Here is a 24841-nt window from a genome sequence, read left to right on the forward strand (position 1 = left end):
TGATAACAATATGAATTGTGTATTTTATAGTGCTTCAACTATTGCATATATGGAACAGAATAGGCATGAACAGGATTTTGCCATCCTATTATTCCAAATTCCTACAGTAAAAATGAGTTATACCATGAGTACATGAGAAAGTGTTTTTCATGAATATAGTGGAGTGTTCTGATAACAATTTGGTTTGTTTATTTCATAGAGCTTCAAATATTGCATTGATGGAACCATATAGACATTTAGGAGGAATTTGCCATACTTGCCATACGTCCTTCGCCATATGCATTCTTGCATTTTTCTCTTTGCTGTTTTCTGTTATAGTCATAAATTCTACATATATTTATTGAGAAAATCCTTTAAAGAGGCGCATGTCCATCATCACGTTTTATTTGTTTGGCTTTTTTTTTTGGTTTTACTATTGAAAACAAAATTACTTTTTTTGCATTTGATGTTGATATCATTATGGCAGGCTTTAGTGGAGGTACTGGTGTCTATATTAGATGATTAAATACACAGCACCAGCAGTTCTGAATCTTTGTGTTAAATAATCTATGCTGATTGTCACGATCAGTCCCTTCCATGTTCCGTGTTTTCCATGTCTTGTGTTTTGTTCCGTTCCACGGTTTCATTTTGTCCTCACACTGATTGCGTACACCTGTCCCTCGTTTCTAGTTCATGTATTTAAACCCTGCTGTGTGCCTTGGTCGTGGCTGCCTGTACACGGGCATCTCGTCGTTCCCGGAAGAAGCAGGCTCACGTTTATTTTGATAACGACGAGATCCCAGGTAAGCGTCTACCCGTCTTGACCAACGCTGCAGGGGGGAGCGGCCTGCAGCTCAAGACGTGAAACCACGGAAAGAGGGAGTCCAGGAGGGTGGCCAATCTTGACATTATTACACTCAGGAATTAAAAACTATATATTTTGTAGCATCCCATGAAATGTGATCTTTCACACATAATGAGAGAGGTTGGCAAAGAACTAAAACTCAATTAAATATATCAACTTCCCCTTAAGCCTCTCATATACTCCACATTTAGGAGCAAGCCTACTCCTACACAATAAGCAGTGCGGTATATGAAAAGAGTAGGCGTATCAAATAAACAGAGCAACATGGTTAAGGTCCAGCCAGATATGTAAATGTTTGCCAGAACATCCAGTGTGTGTCTGCCGTTCGGTCAAAACTGGATCAGTCCAGAGGCCGCCCCGTCAGATCTCTTTTGAACAAAACAGTGGTCGAAATGCTGTTGAGAACAGTTTTACAGTTACAACAACAGAAAAAAGACTCAAATATATGCTGGATGGTTTATTCATTAAGGGAGAAAGCTGTCTCTCTTGTGGAGGATTTGCCACAGAGACCTGGGCATGTGGTATGGTCTCTGCACGGTGCCGTCATTACGCTCCAGACCCTCCACTAGAGGAGACAGAAACATCACAGTGGAAATAAAAACAATATAGTCCTGATGATTGGCATATGTGTAGTAGCTTGAGAGTGAAATGTGTGTGTGAGTGTGTGTGAAGGATTACTCCATATATCCCTTTATGTGCTCGACTGTTTCATTAACGGAAGCGAATCCAGGGAGAGAGAAGTCTGGAGGAACGTCCTGCCAGTCAAAGCTAGGCAGACATCTCCCTAGTTCTGGGTGGAGGGAGAGACAGAAAATAATATGACTAACAATTAAACCTGCTGACTTATCACTGCAGGTATAAGTACTTTCCTGGTGGTTTGGTTATGTTTTGGTACATAGCATAGTCAAACTGTTACAAAACAGAATGGACAAATTAACAGGTAGTTGTGTAATCCTGCTGTCTTTACCTGGTTTACTTGGCGTGTAGAAATATGGACAAAGCTCTTGATTGAGGATGTCTTGGACACTCTGTAGTGGAAATGCATGTGAAAATCTCATTAACATGCAGAATGCTATGTATGCACAAATGCTATGTATGCGTGAGTGGCTAAGCCAATGCATGAATTACATGTACAAAGAGTTGCATATTGCAAAGACTTTTGATACGACAAATTCTGTTCTGTCAAGAGTGAGGTGAGGGTTTATTTCTCAGAGATGAAGCTGGTTACATTGCTTATTTGCAGTGTGAGGTTTTACCAATGTGGTTTGGGCGAGGTCAAGTCTAGGGTCACAATACTGCTGCTGAAAGAAGTCTTTAGGCAGGGCATTTGGGGCATACGCCTCTGGGGGCAACTTCCAGAACTCTGAAGGGCATTTTTTAACACAGACCTGCAAACCAACGCACAAACACACAGAGTGAAGGAGATCTTATTTGAGTAGCTAAACACAGTGTTGCTTTTTATATTTCTATCTACACTATTTACACATTGTTCATTGCATGATAGAGCAAAAGGCTCCCAAACCAAGCAGCAAAAGGAGACCCAAGCCCCCAGACTTACAAACTGGCATTCACATACTACATGCTAAACTGTTTTGTAATAAATGAGTCTCATGTGCATATTTCTAAAAGGCTACTGACATACGTGTTTGGTTTCTGTACAATGTCAACAGGACATTTGTGTGGAAATCTCACTTGAGTGGTTGGACACTGGAGACCCTCTAGAATGGCGTCCATTTCTGTCGTTGCTCTGGCACACTTCAGAAGGTCAAAGTAGAGGACGTTTGGTTTGTCACTGAAACACGAGAGGATGCAGGAAACAAATGCAGCTTGACACATGAATATTAGCCAATTAAATAAACAATTTTTATTCAATTTTTTGAGTATGTGTATCAGGATTCAGTGCTGGAGAGTCACACCACTACCCAGCTAAGTGTTCTTTCTTCGAGGGTGAATTGGACTGGGGTAACCAATAAACTCTGCAGTGTTGTGACACTCCTAGACCTGAGTTTGGACCCCTTGGTTTAGAGACAATCATTAAACACAAGTGATTTGATTGGTTCCACTTGTTGCTGTGCAGTGCCAATCATGAAAATCTTAAAGCTAAAGTCTAACCCATCTTGTCTTGTTGATGTTTCATGTTTCCACATGATTTGCACCTGCACAGCTCCATTGTAACCCTAGTCCGACTCACTAAAGTCCATTCGAAAGAATACTGACGGTGTTCCTTACATACTGGGTGTGCTGTTTTGGTATTCCTGTGAAGATATAAATACTTATCCAGTATGTGAGGGACTTACACATTGACTCCAGCTCCACAAAACATCCCAGTGGAGTTCTGGGGCAACACGACATGACGAGAGTCTCCAAGCAGCCACGCTGTGTTAGAACCTCCGTTAGAAGGATATCTCACAAGCCATACATGGGTAAAAGACCTTCCGCTTGAGCCCACAATAATAATGATTTTTTTTCCCCCATGAAAGTGTAGTTGGAAATGTTTCTTACCCAGGGAGCGAATAAGAATATAGGTGACAATGGCAGCCACAAAAATAATACAGCAGATAATGTCTGCACATCTCCTGAACAAAAACAAGAAATATTATTACACATTGCATGATTTAAATTATGTATTAAAGTTATTTAGCTAAGTGAAATAACTTTATAGTCTTAGTCTAGATCTATGGCCTTAGTATAGTTCTTGTATAGCGTTAATAACAGACATTCTGTGATCCATGATGTGTAGAGCTTTAAATGGTTTTTTAAAGTCAGCTGATGTGGAGGAGTAAATCGGAGAAGCACTGAGAGATTGCCGGACTCGCCTCTTGTTAACTGGTCGCCTGAAAATGGGCTCATACGGAGGAGGTTCCCCTGAGAAGATAGAATTGAAGAATATATATATTCTATAAATTCTAAGTATATACCATTACATTAGAATGAATTTAAACCTTTGAAAAACATATATTCAGTCACGCGTGTCTGAACCTTTGACCGGTACGCTATATTTTGTCTAACACATTTTATATACAGTTGTCATGGAACGCTCCCCTTCACACTAGCCATGTGGTACGGCCCGCCGCGTGCAGTGGGAGTTCATAGTCTTGTTTGTAACCACGCCTGTGTAATTAACGCGCAACTGCACATGGTTTAGTCTTGTAACGTCTGTGTGTTTAAACCGCTGTGGGAGTGTGCATCTTAGTCGGTCAATGCCCATGTTCGTGTTCACATAGTTCGTTATCTGTATTCGTGTTTTATGTTCACTGTTTATGTTGCATATGAGCGCCGGTGTCTTTATCGTGTGTTAATACACGTCTGTCCGTCCTGCTCCTTGTCCAGCGACACTAGGGCCGTTACAACACTTTTCTTTTTTTTTTATGACACCTTCTGCACACATACGCTTTCGATCTGATACACAGTTACAGATCGTACACTATATAAATGTTTTTAATATAAGGTAGACCTACCAAGTACGTAAGAACATTTATTATTTTAACATGAAATGTACAAGCTAGTTTTGTACATTTTTTTTCTTTTTTAACCATTGTATTTGACGTATGGGTTCTCATAAAATCTTTGGCATATGGCTATATCTGGAAAAAACAACAACAACAAAACTCACCGCAATAATCTGGCATGCTGACTACAGTACACTCCCTTGCACTTTCGATAAGCGCCATCACACAGAGTCCGCAATGTGTAATGTTTCAGTAAAAAATAATCTTGCATTCGATAATCTATTCTTATGACGCATCATTCCAGGTTATTGACACATTGTGATGTTGGAAGTCACAGCACGTTCTCGTTCTTAGCTCATCAACAAAGGCAGCTTGGTCACGAGCACCTGCTTTCCATGCTATGGGATGCTCGCGCTCAATTTTCCATGTCCTGTATCGAATATTTAGGCCTATACGATTAAACTGTCCGTGGTTACTGTGCTTTTAACGTACAAAAAAAGCTACACAAATAATAAAATAATCTTTACATAATAATGTAACCTTAGGCTTATCGCCAAGATGTAACCTGTGAGGCTAAGTGACAACGTCTCCCGTCCCCTACCTAAACTACGTCTACACTGACTATGAGAATAGTAGTATAGTATAGTAGTTCAAGAGTATAGTAGTGATATGTGATAACAATTTGATTTGTTTATTTTAAAGACTTTCTAAAGTTGCATGTATATAACCAAACAGGCAATTTACATGAGTTTGCCATCCCAATACTTTAAATTTTTACAGTAAATATATTCAACATTATATTATGGGTACAAGGAAAAGTGATATGTAGTGAACCAAATAGATATTTAACAGGCTTTTGCCATCCTATTACTCCAAATTCCTACAGTAAAAATGACTGAAAGTCATTCATGAGTACAAGAGAAACTGTATTTCAAGAATTTAATGAAGTGATTTGATAACAATTTGATTTGTGCATTTCACTCAGCTTCATGTAGTGATATATAGTGAACTGAATAGACATTTCACAGGATATTGCCATCCTATTACTCTAAATTCCTACTGTAAAAATGACTGAAAGTCATACCACAGGTACATAAGATAGTGTATATCAAGAATTTAGTGGAGTGATCTGATAACAATTTGATTTGATTTATTTATAGAGCTTCAATTATTACATATATGGAACTGAATAGACATTCGACAGAATTTTGCTACTCCATTATTCCAAATTCCTGCAGTAAAAATGACTGAAAGTCATATCATGGGTACAGGAGGAAGTTTATTTCAAGTACGTAGTGGAGTGATTTTATAACAATTTGAATTGTGTATTTTATAGATCTTCGAGTAGTGATATATGTTGAACTGAACAGATGTTTAAGAGGATTTTGCCATCCTATTACTCAAGCTTCCTACAGTAAAACACTTGAAAGTCATACCATGGGTACATGAGAAAGTGGATTTCATGAATATTGTGGAGGGATCTGATAACAATTTGACTAGTTTGTTTTCTAGAGTTTCAAAAACTGATTATATAGTGGAACGAATACATGTTTATGAGGATTTTGCCATCCTTTTACTCCAAATTAAAGTAAAAACATTGGAACGTAATAGTATGGATACACAAGAAAGTGTATTTCAAGAATATATTGGAAGGATTTGATAACAATATGAATTGTGTATTTTATAGTGCTTCAACTATTGCATATATGGAACAGAATAGGCATGAACAGGATTTTGCCATCCTATTATTCCAAATTCCTACAGTAAAAATGAGTTATACCATGAGTACATGAGAAAGTGTTTTTCATGAATATAGTGGAGTGTTCTGATAACAATTTGGTTTGTTTATTTCATAGAGCTTCAAATATTGCATTGATGGAACCATATAGACATTTAGGAGGAATTTGCCATACTTGCCATACGTCCTTCGCCATATGCATTCTTGCATTTTTCTCTTTGCTGTTTTCTGTTATAGTCATAAATTCTACATATATTTATTGAGAAAATCCTTTAAAGAGGCGCATGTCCATCATCACGTTTTATTTGTTTGGCTTTTTTTTTTGGTTTTACTATTGGAAACAAAATTACTTTTTTTGCATTTGATGTTGATATCATTATGGCAGGCTTTAGTGGAGGTACTGGTGTCTATATTAGATGATTAAATACACAGCACCAGCAGTTCTGAATCTTTGTGTTAAATAATCTATGCTGATTGTCACGATCAGTCCCTTCCATGTTCCGTGTTTTCCATGTCTTGTGTTTTGTTCCGTTCCACGGTTTCATTTTGTCCTCACACTGATTGCGTACACCTGTCCCTCGTTTCTAGTTCATGTATTTAAACCCTGCTGTGTGCCTTGGTCGTGGCTGCCTGTACACGGGCATCTCGTCGTTCCCGGAAGAAGCAGGCTCACGTTTATTTTGATAACGACGAGATCCCAGGTAAGCGTCTACCCGTCTTGACCAACGCTGCAGGGGGGAGCGGCCTGCAGCGCAAGACGTGAAACCACGGAAAGAGGGAGTCCAGGAGGGTGGCCAATCTTGACATTATTACACTCAGGAATTAAAAACTATATATTTTGTAGCATCCCATGAAATGTGATCTTTCACACATAATGAGAGAGGTTGGCAAAGAACTAAAACTCAATTAAATATATCAACTTCCCCTTAAGCCTCTCATATACTCCACATTTAGGAGCAAGCCTACTCCTACACAATAAGCAGTGCGGTATATGAAAAGAGTAGGCGTATCAAATAAACAGAGCAACATGGTTAAGGTCCAGCCAGATATGTAAATGTTTGCCAGAACATCCAGTGTGTGTCTGCCGTTCGGTCAAAACTGGATCAGTCCAGAGGCCGCCCCGTCAGATCTCTTTTGAACAAAACAGTGGTCGAAATGCTGTTGAGAACAGTTTTACAGTTACAACAACAGAAAAAAGACTCAAATATATGCTGGATGGTTTATTCATTAAGGGAGAAAGCTGTCTCTCTTGTGGAGGATTTGCCACAGAGACCTGGGCATGTGGTATGGTCTCTGCACGGTGCCGTCATTACGCTCCAGACCCTCCACTAGAGGAGACAGAAACATCACAGTGGAAATAAAAACAATATAGTCCTGATGATTGGCATATGTGTAGTAGCTTGAGAGTGAAATGTGTGTGTGAGTGTGTGTGAAGGATTACTCCATATATCCCTTTATGTGCTCGACTGTTTCATTAACGGAAGCGAATCCAGGGAGAGAGAAGTCTGGAGGAACGTCCTGCCAGTCAAAGCTAGGCAGACATCTCCCTAGTTCTGGGTGGAGGGAGAGACAGAAAATAATATGACTAACAATTAAACCTGCTGACTTATCACTGCAGGTATAAGTACTTTCCTGGTGGTTTGGTTATGTTTTGGTACATAGCATAGTCAAACTGTTACAAAACAGAATGGACAAATTAACAGGTAGTTGTGTAATCCTGCTGTCTTTACCTGGTTTACTTGGCGTGTAGAAATATGGACAAAGCTCTTGATTGAGGATGTCTTGGACACTCTGTAGTGGAAATGCATGTGAAAATCTCATTAACATGCAGAATGCTATGTATGCACAAATGCTATGTATGCGTGAGTGGCTAAGCCAATGCATGAATTACATGTACAAAGAGTTGCATATTGCAAAGACTTTTGATACGACAAATTCTGTTCTGTCAAGAGTGAGGTGAGGGTTTATTTCTCAGAGATGAAGCTGGTTACATTGCTTATTTGCAGTGTGAGGTTTTACCAATGTGGTTTGGGCGAGGTCAAGTCTAGGGTCACAATACTGCTGCTGAAAGAAGTCTTTAGGCAGGGCATTTGGGGCATACGCCTCTGGGGGCAACTTCCAGAACTCTGAAGGGCATTTTTTAACACAGACCTGCAAACCAACGCACAAACACACAGAGTGAAGGAGATCTTATTTGAGTAGCTAAACACAGTGTTGCTTTTTATATTTCTATCTACACTATTTACACATTGTTCATTGCATGATAGAGCAAAAGGCTCCCAAACCAAGCAGCAAAAGGAGACCCAAGCCCCCAGACTTACAAACTGGCATTCACATACTACATGCTAAACTGTTTTGTAATAAATGAGTCTCATGTGCATATTTCTATAAGGCTACTGACATACGTGTTTGGTTTCTGTACAATGTCAACAGGACATTTGTGTGGAAATCTCACTTGAGTGGTTGGACACTGGAGACCCTCTAGAATGGCGTCCATTTCTGTCGTTGCTCTGGCACACTTCAGAAGGTCAAAGTAGAGGACGTTTGGTTTGTCACTGAAACACGAGAGGATGCAGGAAACAAATGCAGCTTGACACATGAATATTAGCCAATTAAATAAACAATTTTTATTCAATTTTTTGAGTATGTGTATCAGGATTCAGTGCTGGAGAGTCACACCACTACCCAGCTAAGTGTTCTTTCTTCGAGGGTGAATTGGACTGGGGTAACCAATAAACTCTGCAGTGTTGTGACACTCCTAGACCTGAGTTTGGACCCCTTGGTTTAGAGACAATCATTAAACACAAGTGATTTGATTGGTTCCACTTGTTGCTGTGCAGTGCCAATCATGAAAATCTTAAAGCTAAAGTCTAACCCATCTTGTCTTGTTGATGTTTCATGTTTCCACATGATTTGCACCTGCACAGCTCCATTGTAACCCTAGTCCGACTCACTAAAGTCCATTCGAAAGAATACTGACGGTGTTCCTTACATACTGGGTGTGCTGTTTTGGTATTCCTGTGAAGATATAAATACTTATCCAGTATGTGAGGGACTTACACATTGACTCCAGCTCCACAAAACATCCCAGTGGAGTTCTGGGGCAACACGACATGACGAGAGTCTCCAAGCAGCCACGCTGTGTTAGAACCTCCGTTAGAAGGATATCTCACAAGCCATACATGGGTAAAAGACCTTCCGCTTGAGCCCACAATAATAATGATTTTTTTTCCCCCATGAAAGTGTAGTTGGAAATGTTTCTTACCCAGGGAGCGAATAAGAATATAGGTGACAATGGCAGCCACAAAAATAATACAGCAGATAATGTCTGCACATCTCCTGAACAAAAACAAGAAATATTATTACACATTGCATGATTTAAATTATGTATTAAAGTTATTTAGCTAAGTGAAATAACTTTATAGTCTTAGTCTAGATCTATGGCCTTAGTATAGTTCTTGTATAGCGTTAATAACAGACATTCTGTGATCCATGATGTGTAGAGCTTTAAATGGTTTTTTAAAGTCAGCTGATGTGGAGGAGTAAATCGGAGAAGCACTGAGAGATTGCCGGACTCGCCTCTTGTTAACTGGTCGCCTGAAAATGGGCTCATACGGAGGAGGTTCCCCTGAGAAGATAGAATTGAAGAATATATATATTCTATAAATTCTAAGTATATACCATTACATTAGAATGAATTTAAACCTTTGAAAAACATATATTCAGTCACGCGTGTCTGAACCTTTGACCGGTACGCTATATTTTGTCTAACACATTTTATATACAGTTGTCATGGAACGCTCCCCTTCACACTAGCCATGTGGTACGGCCCGCCGCGTGCAGTGGGAGTTCATAGTCTTGTTTGTAACCACGCCTGTGTAATTAACGCGCAACTGCACATGGTTTAGTCTTGTAACGTCTGTGTGTTTAAACCGCTGTGGGAGTGTGCATCTTAGTCGGTCAATGCCCATGTTCGTGTTCACATAGTTCGTTATCTGTATTCGTGTTTTATGTTCACTGTTTATGTTGCATATGAGCGCCGGTGTCTTTATCGTGTGTTAATACACGTCTGTCCGTCCTGCTCCTTGTCCAGCGACACTAGGGCCGTTACAACACTTTTCTTTTTTTTTTATGACACCTTCTGCACACATACGCTTTCGATCTGATACACAGTTACAGATCGTACACTATATAAATGTTTTTAATATAAGGTAGACCTACCAAGTACGTAAGAACATTTATTATTTTAACATGAAATGTACAAGCTAGTTTTGTACATTTTTTTTCTTTTTTAACCATTGTATTTGACGTATGGGTTCTCATAAAATCTTTGGCATATGGCTATATCTGGAAAAAACAACAACAACAAAACTCACCGCAATAATCTGGCATGCTGACTACAGTACACTCCCTTGCACTTTCGATAAGCGCCATCACACAGAGTCCGCAATGTGTAATGTTTCAGTAAAAAATAATCTTGCATTCGATAATCTATTCTTATGACGCATCATTCCAGGTTATTGACACATTGTGATGTTGGAAGTCACAGCACGTTCTCGTTCTTAGCTCATCAACAAAGGCAGCTTGGTCACGAGCACCTGCTTTCCATGCTATGGGATGCTCGCGCTCAATTCTCCATGTCCTGTATCGAATATTTAGGCCTATACGATTAAACTGTCCGTGGTTACTGTGCTTTTAACGTACAAAAAAAGCTACACAAATAATAAAATAATCTTTACATAATAATGTAACCTTAGGCTTATCGCCAAGATGTAACCTGTGAGGCTAAGTGACAACGTCTCCCGTCCCCTACCTAAACTACGTCTACACTGACTATGAGAATAGTAGTATAGTATAGTAGTTCAAGAGTATAGTAGTGATATGTGATAACAATTTGATTTGTTTATTTTAAAGACTTTCTAAAGTTGCATGTATATAACCAAACAGGCAATTTACATGAGTTTGCCATCCCAATACTTTAAATTTTTACAGTAAATATATTCAACATTATATTATGGGTACAAGGAAAAGTGATATGTAGTGAACCAAATAGATATTTAACAGGCTTTTGCCATCCTATTACTCCAAATTCCTACAGTAAAAATGACTGAAAGTCATTCATGAGTACAAGAGAAACTGTATTTCAAGAATTTAATGAAGTGATTTGATAACAATTTGATTTGTGCATTTCACTCAGCTTCATGTAGTGATATATAGTGAACTGAATAGACATTTCACAGGATATTGCCATCCTATTACTCTAAATTCCTACTGTAAAAATGACTGAAAGTCATACCACAGGTACATAAGATAGTGTATATCAAGAATTTAGTGGAGTGATCTGATAACAATTTGATTTGATTTATTTATAGAGCTTCAATTATTACATATATGGAACTGAATAGACATTCGACAGAATTTTGCTACTCCATTATTCCAAATTCCTGCAGTAAAAATGACTGAAAGTCATATCATGGGTACAGGAGGAAGTTTATTTCAAGTACGTAGTGGAGTGATTTTATAACAATTTGAATTGTGTATTTTATAGATCTTCGAGTAGTGATATATGTTGAACTGAACAGATGTTTAAGAGGATTTTGCCATCCTATTACTCAAGCTTCCTACAGTAAAACACTTGAAAGTCATACCATGGGTACATGAGAAAGTGGATTTCATGAATATTGTGGAGGGATCTGATAACAATTTGACTAGTTTGTTTTCTAGAGTTTCAAAAACTGATTATATAGTGGAACGAATACATGTTTATGAGGATTTTGCCATCCTTTTACTCCAAATTAAAGTAAAAACATTGGAACGTAATAGTATGGATACACAAGAAAGTGTATTTCAAGAATATATTGGAAGGATTTGATAACAATATGAATTGTGTATTTTATAGTGCTTCAACTATTGCATATATGGAACAGAATAGGCATGAACAGGATTTTGCCATCCTATTATTCCAAATTCCTACAGTAAAAATGAGTTATACCATGAGTACATGAGAAAGTGTTTTTCATGAATATAGTGGAGTGTTCTGATAACAATTTGGTTTGTTTATTTCATAGAGCTTCAAATATTGCATTGATGGAACCATATAGACATTTAGGAGGAATTTGCCATACTTGCCATACGTCCTTCGCCATATGCATTCTTGCATTTTTCTCTTTGCTGTTTTCTGTTATAGTCATAAATTCTACATATATTTATTGAGAAAATCCTTTAAAGAGGCGCATGTCCATCATCACGTTTTATTTGTTTGGCTTTTTTTTTTGGTTTTACTATTGGAAACAAAATTACTTTTTTTGCATTTGATGTTGATATCATTATGGCAGGCTTTAGTGGAGGTACTGGTGTCTATATTAGATGATTAAATACACAGCACCAGCAGTTCTGAATCTTTGTGTTAAATAATCTATGCTGATTGTCACGATCAGTCCCTTCCATGTTCCGTGTTTTCCATGTCTTGTGTTTTGTTCCGTTCCACGGTTTCATTTTGTCCTCACACTGATTGCGTACACCTGTCCCTCGTTTCTAGTTCATGTATTTAAACCCTGCTGTGTGCCTTGGTCGTGGCTGCCTGTACACGGGCATCTCGTCGTTCCCGGAAGAAGCAGGCTCACGTTTATTTTGATAACGACGAGATCCCAGGTAAGCGTCTACCCGTCTTGACCAACGCTGCAGGGGGGAGCGGCCTGCAGCGCAAGACGTGAAACCACGGAAAGAGGGAGTCCAGGAGGGTGGCCAATCTTGACATTATTACACTCAGGAATTAAAAACTATATATTTTGTAGCATCCCATGAAATGTGATCTTTCACACATAATGAGAGAGGTTGGCAAAGAACTAAAACTCAATTAAATATATCAACTTCCCCTTAAGCCTCTCATATACTCCACATTTAGGAGCAAGCCTACTCCTACACAATAAGCAGTGCGGTATATGAAAAGAGTAGGCGTATCAAATAAACAGAGCAACATGGTTAAGGTCCAGCCAGATATGTAAATGTTTGCCAGAACATCCAGTGTGTGTCTGCCGTTCGGTCAAAACTGGATCAGTCCAGAGGCCGCCCCGTCAGATCTCTTTTGAACAAAACAGTGGTCGAAATGCTGTTGAGAACAGTTTTACAGTTACAACAACAGAAAAAAGACTCAAATATATGCTGGATGGTTTATTCATTAAGGGAGAAAGCTGTCTCTCTTGTGGAGGATTTGCCACAGAGACCTGGGCATGTGGTATGGTCTCTGCACGGTGCCGTCATTACGCTCCAGACCCTCCACTAGAGGAGACAGAAACATCACAGTGGAAATAAAAACAATATAGTCCTGATGATTGGCATATGTGTAGTAGCTTGAGAGTGAAATGTGTGTGTGAGTGTGTGTGAAGGATTACTCCATATATCCCTTTATGTGCTCGACTGTTTCATTAACGGAAGCGAATCCAGGGAGAGAGAAGTCTGGAGGAACGTCCTGCCAGTCAAAGCTAGGCAGACATCTCCCTAGTTCTGGGTGGAGGGAGAGACAGAAAATAATATGACTAACAATTAAACCTGCTGACTTATCACTGCAGGTATAAGTACTTTCCTGGTGGTTTGGTTATGTTTTGGTACATAGCATAGTCAAACTGTTACAAAACAGAATGGACAAATTAACAGGTAGTTGTGTAATCCTGCTGTCTTTACCTGGTTTACTTGGCGTGTAGAAATATGGACAAAGCTCTTGATTGAGGATGTCTTGGACACTCTGTAGTGGAAATGCATGTGAAAATCTCATTAACATGCAGAATGCTATGTATGCACAAATGCTATGTATGCGTGAGTGGCTAAGCCAATGCATGAATTACATGTACAAAGAGTTGCATATTGCAAAGACTTTTGATACGACAAATTCTGTTCTGTCAAGAGTGAGGTGAGGGTTTATTTCTCAGAGATGAAGCTGGTTACATTGCTTATTTGCAGTGTGAGGTTTTACCAATGTGGTTTGGGCGAGGTCAAGTCTAGGGTCACAATACTGCTGCTGAAAGAAGTCTTTAGGCAGGGCATTTGGGGCATACGCCTCTGGGGGCAACTTCCAGAACTCTGAAGGGCATTTTTTAACACAGACCTGCAAACCAACGCACAAACACACAGAGTGAAGGAGATCTTATTTGAGTAGCTAAACACAGTGTTGCTTTTTATATTTCTATCTACACTATTTACACATTGTTCATTGCATGATAGAGCAAAAGGCTTCCAAACCAAGCAGCAAAAGGAGACCCAAGCCCCCAGACTTACAAACTGGCATTCACATACTACATGCTAAACTGTTTTGTAATAAATGAGTCTCATGTGCATATTTCTAAAAGGCTACTGACATACGTGTTTGGTTTCTGTACAATGTCAACAGGACATTTGTGTGGAAAAATCACTTGAGTGGTTGGACACTGGAGACCCTCTAGAATGGCGTCCATTTCTGTCGTTGCTCTGGCACACTTCAGAAGGTCAAAGTAGAGGACGTTTGGTTTGTCACTGAAACACGAGAGGATGCAGGAAACAAATGCAGCTTGACACATGAATATTAGCCAATTAAATAAACAATTTTTATTCAATTTTTTGAGTATGTGTATCAGGATTCAGTGCTGGAGAGTCACACCACTACCCAGCTAAGTGTTCTTTCTTCGAGGGTGAATTGGACTGGGGTAACCAATAAACTCTGCAGTGTTGTGACACTCCTAGACCTGAGTTTGGACCCCTTGGTTTAGAGACAATCATTAAACACAAGTGATTTGATTGGTTCCACTTGTTGCTGTGCAGTGCCAATCATGAAAATCTTAAAGCTAAAGTCTAACCCATCTTGTCTTGTTGATGTTTCATGTTTCCACATGATTTGCACCTGCACAGCTCCATTGTAACCCTAGTCCGACTCACTAAAGTCCATTCGAAAGAATACTGACGGTGTTCCTTACATACTGGGTGTGCTGTTTTGGTATTCCTGTGAAGATATAAATACTTATCCAGTATGTGAGGGACTTACACATTGACTCCAGCTCCACAAAACATCCCAGTGGAGTTCTGGGGCAACACGACATGACGAGAGTCTCCAAGCAGCCACGCTGTGTTAGAACCTCCGTTAGAAGGATATCTCACAAGCCATACATGGGTAAAAGACCTTCCGCTTGAGCCCACAATAATAATGATTTTTTTTCCCCCATGAAAGTGTAGTTGGAAATGTTTCTTACCCAGGGAGCGAATAAGAATATAGGTGACAATGGCAGCCACAAAAATAATACAGCAGATAATGTCTGCACATCTCCTGAACAAAAACAAGAAATATTATTACACATTGCATGATTTAAATTATGTATTAAAGTTATTTAGCTAAGTGAAATAACTTTATAGTCTTAGTCTAGATCTATGGCCTTAGTATAGTTCTTGTATAGCGTTAATAACAGACATTCTGTGATCCATGATGTGTAGAGCTTTAAATGGTTTTTTAAAGTCAGCTGATGTGGAGGAGTAAATCGGAGAAGCACTGAGAGATTGCCGGACTCGCCTCTTGTTAACTGGTCGCCTGAAAATGGGCTCATACGGAGGAGGTTCCCCTGAGAAGATAGAAATGAAGAATATATATATTCTATAAATTCTAAGTATATACCATTACATTAGAATGAATTTAAACCTATGAAAAACATATATTCAGTCACGCGTGTCTGAACCTTTGACCGGTACGCTATATTTTGTCTAACACATTTTATATACAGTTGTCAAGGAACGCTCCCCTTCACACTAGCCATGTGGTACGGCCCGCCGCGTGCAGTGGGAGTTCATAGTCTTGTTTGTAACCACGCCTGTGTAATTAACGCGCAACTGCACATGGTTTAGTCTTGTAACGTCTGTGTGTTTAAACCGCTGTGGGAGTGTGCATCTTAGTCGGTCAATGCCCATGTTCGTGTTCACATAGTTCGTTATCTGTATTCGTGTTTTATGTTCACTGTTTATGTTGCATATGAGCGCCGGTGTCTTTATCGTGTGTTAATACACGTCTGTCCGTCCTGCTCCTTGTCCAGCGACACTAGGGCCGTTACAACACGTTTCTTTTTTTTTTATGACACCTTCTGCACACATACGCTTTCGATCTGATACACAGTTACAGATCGTACACTATATAAATGTTTTTAATATAAGGTAGACCTACCAAGTACGTAAGAACATTTATTATTTTAACATGAAATGTACAAGCTAGTTTTGTACATTTTTTTTCTTTTTTAACCATTGTATTTGACGTATGGGTTCTCATAAAATCTTTGGCATATGGCTATATCTGGAAAAAACAACAACAACAAAACTCACCGCAATAATCTGGCATGCTGACTACAGTACACTCCCTTGCACTTTCGATAAGCGCCATCACACAGAGTCCGCAATGTGTAATGTTTCAGTAAAAAATAATCTTGCATTCGATAATCTATTCTTATGACGCATCATTCCAGGTTATTGACACATTGTGATGTTGGAAGTCACAGCACGTTCTCGTTCTTAGCTCATCAACAAAGGCAGCTTGGTCACGAGCACCTGCTTTCCATGCTATGGGATGCTCGCGCTCAATTTTCCATGTCCTGTATCGAATATTTAGGCCTATACGATTAAACTGTCCGTGGTTACTGTGCTTTTAACGTACAAAAAAAGCTACACAAATAATAAAATAATCTTTACATAATAATGTAACCTTAGGCTTATCGCCAAGATGTAACCTGTGAGGCTAAGTGACAACGTCTCCCGTCCCCTACCTAAACTACGTCTACACTGACTATGAGAATAGTAGTATAGTATAGTAGTTCAAGAGTATAGTAGTGATATGTGATAACAATTTGATTTGTTTATTTTAAAGACTTTCTAAAGTTGCATGTATATAACCAAACAGGCAATTTACATGAGTTTGCCATCCCAATACTTTAAATTTTTACAGTAAATATATTCAACATTATATTATGGGTACAAGGAAAAGTGATATGTAGTGAACCAAATAGATATTTAACAGGCTTTTGCCATCCTATTACTCCAAATTCCTACAGTAAAAATGACTGAAAGTCATTCATGAGTACAAGAGAAACTGTATTTCAAGAATTTAATGAAGTGATTTGATAACAATTTGATTTGTGCATTTCACTCAGCTTCATGTAGTGATATATAGTGAACTGAATAGACATTTCACAGGATATTGCCATCCTATTACTCTAAATTCCTACTGTAAAAATGACTGAAAGTCATACCACAGGTACATAAGATAGTGTATATCAAGAATTTAGTGGAGTGATCTGATAACAATTTGATTTGATTTATTTATAGAGCTTCAATTATTACATATATGGAACTGAATAGACATTCGACAGAATTTTGCTACTCCATTATTCCAAATTCCTGCAGTAAAAATGACTGAAAGTCATATCATGGGTACAGGAGGAAGTTTATTTCAAGTACGTAGTGGAGTGATTTTATAACAATTTGAATTGTGTATTTTATAGATCTTCGAGTAGTGATATATGTTGAACTGAACAGATGTTTAAGAGGATTTTGCCATCCTATTACTCAAGCTTCCTACAGTAAAACACTTGAAAGTCATACCATGGGTACATGAGAAAGTGGATTTCATGAATATTGTGGAGGGATCTGATAACAATTTGACTAGTTTGTTTTCTAGAGTTTCAAAAACTGATTATATAGTGGAACGAATACATGTTTATGAGGATTTTGCCATCCTTTTACTCCAAATTAAAGTAAAAACATTGGAACGTAATAGTATGGATACACAAGAAAGTGTATTTCAAGAATATATTGGAAGGATTTGATAACAATATGAATTGTGTATTTTATAGTGCTTCAACTATTGCATATATGGAACAGAATAGGCATGAACAGGATTTTGCCATCCTATTATTCCAAATTCCTACAGTAAAAATGAGTTATACCATGAGTACATGAGAAAGTGTTTTTCATGAATATAGTGGAGTGTTCTGATAACAATTTGGTTTGTTTATTTCATAGAGCTTCAAATATTGCATTGATGGAACCATATAGACATTTAGGAGGAATTTGCCATACTTGCCATACGTCCTTCGCCATATGCATTCTTGCATTTTTCTCTTTGCTGTTTTCTGTTATAGTCATAAATTCTACATATATTTATTGAGAAAATCCTTTAAAGAGGCGCATGTCCATCATCACGTTTTATTTGTTTGGCTTTCTTTTTTGGTTTTACTATTGGAAACAAAATTACTTTTTTTGCATTTGATGTTGATATCATTATGGCAGGCTTTAGTGGAGGTACTGGTGTCTATATTAGATGATTAAATACACAGCACCAGCAGTTCTGAATCTTTGTGTTAAATAATCTATGCTGATTGTCACGATCAGTCCCTTCCATGTTCCGTGTTTTCCATGTCTTGTGTTTTGTTCCGTTCCACGGTTTCATTTTGTCCTCACACTGATTGCGTACACCTGTCCCTCGTTTCTAGTTCATGTATTTAAACCCTGCTGTGTGCCTTGGTCGTGGCTGCCTGTACACGGGCATCTCGTCGTTCCCGGAAGAAGCAGGCTCACGTTTATTTTGATAACGACGAGATCCCAGGTAAGCGTCTACCCGTCTTGACCAACGCTGCAGGGGGGAGCGGCCTGCAGCGCAAGACGTGAAACCACGGAAAGAGGGAGTCCAGGAGGGTGGCCAATCTTGACATTATTACACTCAGGAATTAAAAACTATATATTTTGTAGCATCCCATGAAATGTGATCTTTCACACATAATGAGAGAGGTTGGCAAAGAACTAAAACTCAATTAAATATATCAACTTCCCCTTAAGCCTCTCATATACTCCACATTTAGGAGCAAGCCTACTCCTACACAATAAGCAGTGCGGTATATGAAAAGAGTAGGCGTATCAAATAAACAGAGCAACATGGTTAAGGTCCAGCCAGATATGTAAATGTTTGCCAGAACATCCAGTGTGTGTCTGCCGTTCGGTCAAAACTGGATCAGTCCAGAGGCCGCCCCGTCAGATCTCTTTTGAACAAAACAGTGGTCGAAATGCTGTTGAGAACAGTTTTACAGTTACAACAACAGAAAAAAGACTCAAATATATGCTGGATGGTTTATTCATTAAGGGAGAAAGCTGTCTCTCTTGTGGAGGATTTGCCACAGAGACCTGGGCATGTGGTATGGTCTCTGCACGGTGCCGTCATTACGCTCCAGACCCTCCACTAGAGGAGACAGAAACATCACAGTGGAAATAAAAACAATATAGTCCTGATGATTGGCATATGTGTAGTAGCTTGAGAGTGAAATGTGTGTGTGAGTGTGTGTGAAGGATTACTCCATATATCCCTTTATGTGCTCGACTGTTTCATTAACGGAAGCGAATCCAGGGAGAGAGAAGTCTGGAGGAACGTCCTGCCAGTCAAAGCTAGGCAGACATCTCCCTAGTTCTGGGTGGAGGGAGAGACAGAAAATAATATGACTAACAATTAAACCTGCTGACTTATCACTGCAGGTATAAGTACTTTCCTGGTGGTTTGGTTATGTTTTGGTACATAGCATAGTCAAACTGTTACAAAACAGAATGGACAAATTAACAGGTAGTTGTGTAATCCTGCTGTCTTTACCTGGTTTACTTGGCGTGTAGAAATATGGACAAAGCTCTTGATTGAGGATGTCTTGGACACTCTGTAGTGGAAATGCATGTGAAAATCTCATTAACATGCAGAATGCTATGTATGCACAAATGCTATGTATGCGTGAGTGGCTAAGCCAATGCATGAATTACATGTACAAAGAGTTGCATATTGCAAAGACTTTTGATACGACAAATTCTGTTCTGTCAAGAGTGAGGTGAGGGTTTATTTCTCAGAGATGAAGCTGGTTACATTGCTTATTTGCAGTGTGAGGTTTTACCAATGTGGTTTGGGCGAGGTCAAGTCTAGGGTCACAATACTGCTGCTGAAAGAAGTCTTTAGGCAGGGCATTTGGGGCATACGCCTCTGGGGGCAACTTCCAGAACTCTGAAGGGCATTTTTTAACACAGACCTGCAAACCAACGCACAAACACACAGAGTGAAGGAGATCTTATTTGAGTAGCTAAACACAGTGTTGCTTTTTATATTTCTATCTACACTATTTACACATTGTTCATTGCATGATAGAGCAAAAGGCTCCCAAACCAAGCAGCAAAAGGAGACCCAAGCCCCCAGACTTACAAACTGGCATTCACATACTACATGCTAAACTGTTTTGTAATAAATGAGTCTCATGTGCATATTTCTAAAAGGCTACTGACATACGTGTTTGGTTTCTGTACAATGTCAACAGGACATTTGTGTGGAAATCTCACTTGAGTGGTTGGACACTGGAGACCCTCTAGAATGGCGTCCATTTCTGTCGTTGCTCTGGCACACTTCAGAAGGTCAAAGTAGAGGACGTTTGGTTTGTCACTGAAACACGAGAGGATGCAGGAAACAAATGCAGCTTGACACATGAATATTAGCCAATTAAATAAACAATTTTTATTCAATTTTTTGAGTATGTGTATCAGGATTCAGTGCTGGAGAGTCACACCACTACCCAGCTAAGTGTTCTTTCTTCGAGGGTGAATTTGACTGGGGTAACCAATAAACTCTGCAGTGTTGTGACACTCCTAGACCTGAGTTTGGACCCCTTGGTTTAGAGACAATCATTAAACACAAGTGATTTGATTGGTTCCACTTGTTGCTGTGCAGTGCCAATCATGAAAATCTTAAAGCTAAAGTCTAACCCATCTTGTCTTGTTGATGTTTCATGTTTCCACATGATTTGCACCTGCACAGCTCCATTGTAACCCTAGTCCGACTCACTAAAGTCCATTCGAAAGAATACTGACGGTGTTCCTTACATACTGGGTGTGCTGTTTTGGTATTCCTGTGAAGATATAAATACTTATCCAGTATGTGAGGGACTTACACATTGACTCCAGCTCCACAAAACATCCCAGTGGAGTTCTGGGGCAACACGACATGACGAGAGTCTCCAAGCAGCCACGCTGTGTTAGAACCTCCGTTAGAAGGATATCTCACAAGCCATACATGGGTAAAAGACCTTCCGCTTGAGCCCACAATAATAATGATTTTTTTTCCCCCATGAAAGTGTAGTTGGAAATGTTTCTTACCCAGGGAGCGAATAAGAATATAGGTGACAATGGCAGCCACAAAAATAATACAGCAGATAATGTCTGCACATCTCCTGAACAAAAACAAGAAATATTATTACACATTGCATGATTTAAATTATGTATTAAAGTTATTTAGCTAAGTGAAATAACTTTATAGTCTTAGTCTAGATCTATGGCCTTAGTATAGTTCTTGTATAGCGTTAATAACAGACATTCTGTGATCCATGATGTGTAGAGCTTTAAATGGTTTTTTAAAGTCAGCTGATGTGGAGGAGTAAATCGGAGGTATGGTCTCTGCACGGTGCCGTCGTTACGCTCCAGATCCTCCACTAGAGGAGACAGAAACATCATAGTGGAAATAAAACCAATATAGTCCTCATGATTGGCATATGTGTAGTAGCTTGAGAGTGAAATGTGAGCTAATAATGTTTTTTATAATTCTATTCTCCCTGAAGTAAAGGGACGAGACCATACAAGCTTTCGACTGTGTGTGCCCAATGTCATTATGAACTGCTGGAATGAAGAGAGAGAGAGAGAGAGAGAGAGAGAGAGAGTGTGTGTGTGTGTGTGTGTGTGTGTGTGTGTGTGTGTGTGTGTGTGTGTGTGTGTAGCTTACAGAAGCATAGGAAAAGGGTGTCCACACACATGCTGTACACTAAATAAGCCCTGCGCGATGAAATAAGCTCCCACAATCACCGTCTAAAAAAACAGCAGTAGTAGATATACATGCTGGGCCTTCAGTATTATGAGAGGAACTGCTGTCCAGAATAAATGTGTAAATCATGGTTATTTACAAACAAAGTGACTTTACAATCACTGTCAATAAGCATTTTGGAATCTAAAAAAGAAAGAACCATTTCTTCAGTGTACTGAATATGCTGATGTTTTGTTCTCACACAGAAGCAATTGTCACCACTTGAGCTTTTCTGAGGTTACAATACGTACAATAACGGGCAACCAGTAATAATGCAGCAGCTGAAGCTGGAAATTGTCAGATGGCAGCCTGATTCTCCCAGAGAAGAAGAAGAAAGCCAGCAGACCTTACAGGGAATGTAGAAAAACCCTCAGAGTTACCTATTAAAGTGTGTTGCCATGTGCCATCATGGTCAGAATGTGATGAAGTGTAGTATGGGTAATATACACATGACTTCACTCTATATTTCTCACCTACAAATCCGACCACTAGCACCTTGCAGGAAAACAGCAGCGTGTCTGTAACACGGTCCAACACCACCACCCTGTGGACAGAGGGACATGGTCAAGGACAACGTGCTAAATATGAGCTAGAACAACCAGACACAAAAATGACTGATCAAAATAGCTAATGTCAACAAATATGTATACAAATTAAAGTCATATTCATATGAATATGTAATGATAAATTCCAACATTTAATATTTTTGCCTTAAAAAATGGAAATGGAAGTAATTTGTTCCACAACAGTAAGATTACATCATTTATATACACACAAACCCAGATTGTGTTTTAGACTAAAATGTAATTCATGATAAGTAGAATCTTTACATTGCAACTCTCTTCTTTACCTTTAAACACATTGAAACAGCGTTTCAAAGCATTGTAATCGCGCTAAACACTGTTTCAGGGCAAGAGATTGTGTTTTAGACTAAAATGTAATGCATTATAAATGGAATCTTTACATTGCTACTCTGTTCTTTACCTTTTAAACATTGAAACAGCATTTTAATCGCCCTAAACACTGTTTTACGGCAAGAGATTGTGTTTTAGACTAAAATGTAATGCATTATAAATGGAATCTTTACATTGCTACTCTGTTCTTTACCTTTTAAACATTGAAACAGCATTTTAATCGCCCTAAACACTGTTTTACGGCAAGAGATTGTGTTTTAGACTAAAATGTAAAGCATTATAAATGGTATCTTTACATTGCTACTCTGTTCTTTACCTTTTAAACATATTGAAACAGCATTGTAATCGCCCTAAACACTGTTTCAGGGCAAGAGATTGTGTTAAAGACTAAAATGTAATGCATTATAAATGGTATCTTTACATTGCTACTCTGTTCTTTACCTTTTAAACACATTGAAACAGCATTGTAATCGCCCAACAACACTGTTTCAGGGTAAGAGATTTTGTTTTAGACTAAAATGTAATGCATTATAAATGGTATCTTTACATTGCTACTTTGTTCTTTACCTTTTAAACACATTGAAACAGCATTGCAATCGCCCTAAACACTGTTTCAAGGCAAGAGTTTGTGTTTTAGACTAAAATGTAATGCATTATAAATGGAATCTTTACATTGCTACTCTGTTCTTTACCTTTTAAACATATTGAAACAGCATTGTAATCGCCCTAAACACTGTTTCAGGGCAAGAGATTGTGTCAAAGACTAAAATGTAATGCATTATAAATGGTATCTTTACATTGCTACTCTGTTCTTTACCTTTTAAATACATTGAAACATTTTTCATCAGCTTACACTAATGGTCTTTGTAATGATGAGCATTAATGATTAGAGGGGGTATCTCCCTCAATTATAGAGCGGATGAACTCTTGTTATGCAATTGATTAATTGACAGAGGTGCTGCAAGTTCAGGAGCCTCTCAGTTGGAAAGGTGTAGGAAATACTGCAGTCAGCAAGGTATCAGCAAGCACTTAGAGTGCCAGAGAGTCTAAGAATAGAAGCTGTTTTTTTCTTGGCCTTCTGTTTTTCAGTGTGGCAGCATCGCTGAAAGGTCAAGATGTTGTTTTAGCACACAGAACCACCTTTGAGTAACGCAAGACAAAGAACTTGTCTTTTCTGAGAAGCGTGTAAAGAGAAAGCAATCACTTGCTAAAGCCTGCCCAAAAAACAATGGCATCGATCAGGGCTCTGCTCTGCTTCAGACAGAAATATTCAAAATTAAAACTAAAACAGCAGTAGATGTTTTAAAAAAAATCAAAGCTCTGTGATTTAGCTAATTTAGCTAATTGATGGTTATTATGGCACATCACATTCAGCCTCAAAGAACAAACAATCTCTCTTGTTCATTTGGTTAGTAGTCCTGTTTTCATCTTTCCATAATGGTATATTCTCTTGCCCTTCAGATTCCTTCAGTGGGATCTCCCACTCCAAGAAGGTTAAATTTGAGAATCCTGCGCGGGGCGGGAGCCCTGGCCCTCGGATTCGGGCGGGGACACCCTGGCCCTCGGATCCGGGGTTCAATTCAATCGATGGCTTACCTGCCATGGTCTTTTCCCCCTCTGGAGCCTCGGACGAGGCTTCGTCGTCGTCTTCCTCCTCTTCCAGCTGGCAGGGCGGAGACGAGGCATTGACCTCGCGGCGTGCTGACGGCTATCAGAAGCGGGGCAGCCTCAAGAGGAAGAGAGAGGAGGCACACAGCAGCAACAGTGTACAGATCCTGGAGGAGCTCTCCTCCCCTGGGTTGTCCAAGCGTGTGGCCAGGGGCAGCGATTGCGAGTACCAACTGGTGCAGAACGAGATCCTCCGCTCCGTCTCCAACAGCTACGAGGTTTTGGAGTCCCTGGGCCGTGGAACCTTTGGCCAGGTCGCCAAGTGCTGGAAGCGGGGCACCAGTGAAGTAGTCGCAATCAAGATCCTGAAAAGTCATCCGTCCTATGCTCGACAGGGCCAGAACGAGGTGGGAAAGTTGTGCCTGC

The 24841-nt window shown here is 39.2% G+C and overlaps 1 protein-coding gene across 1 annotated transcript in view; it reads left to right on the plus strand.

Annotated features, from left to right (window-relative positions):
• The window catches only part of LOC145656199 (homeodomain-interacting protein kinase 1-like), a 108484-nt gene that overhangs the window by 77878 nt on the left and 5765 nt on the right, over nt 1-24841 (plus strand). Inside the window, exon 2 of the mRNA XM_081709565.1 lies at nt 24471-24822. Coding sequence (XP_081565691.1) covers nt 24471-24822 — 352 coding nt within the window. The remainder of the gene's footprint in view (nt 1-24470; nt 24823-24841) is intronic.

The sequence above is a fragment of the Electrophorus electricus genome, unplaced genomic scaffold, assembly GCF_041902795.1.
Source record: "Electrophorus electricus isolate QZ-2024a unplaced genomic scaffold, ASM4190279v1 Scaffold58, whole genome shotgun sequence".
Taxonomy (NCBI): Eukaryota; Metazoa; Chordata; class Actinopteri; order Gymnotiformes; family Gymnotidae; genus Electrophorus; species Electrophorus electricus.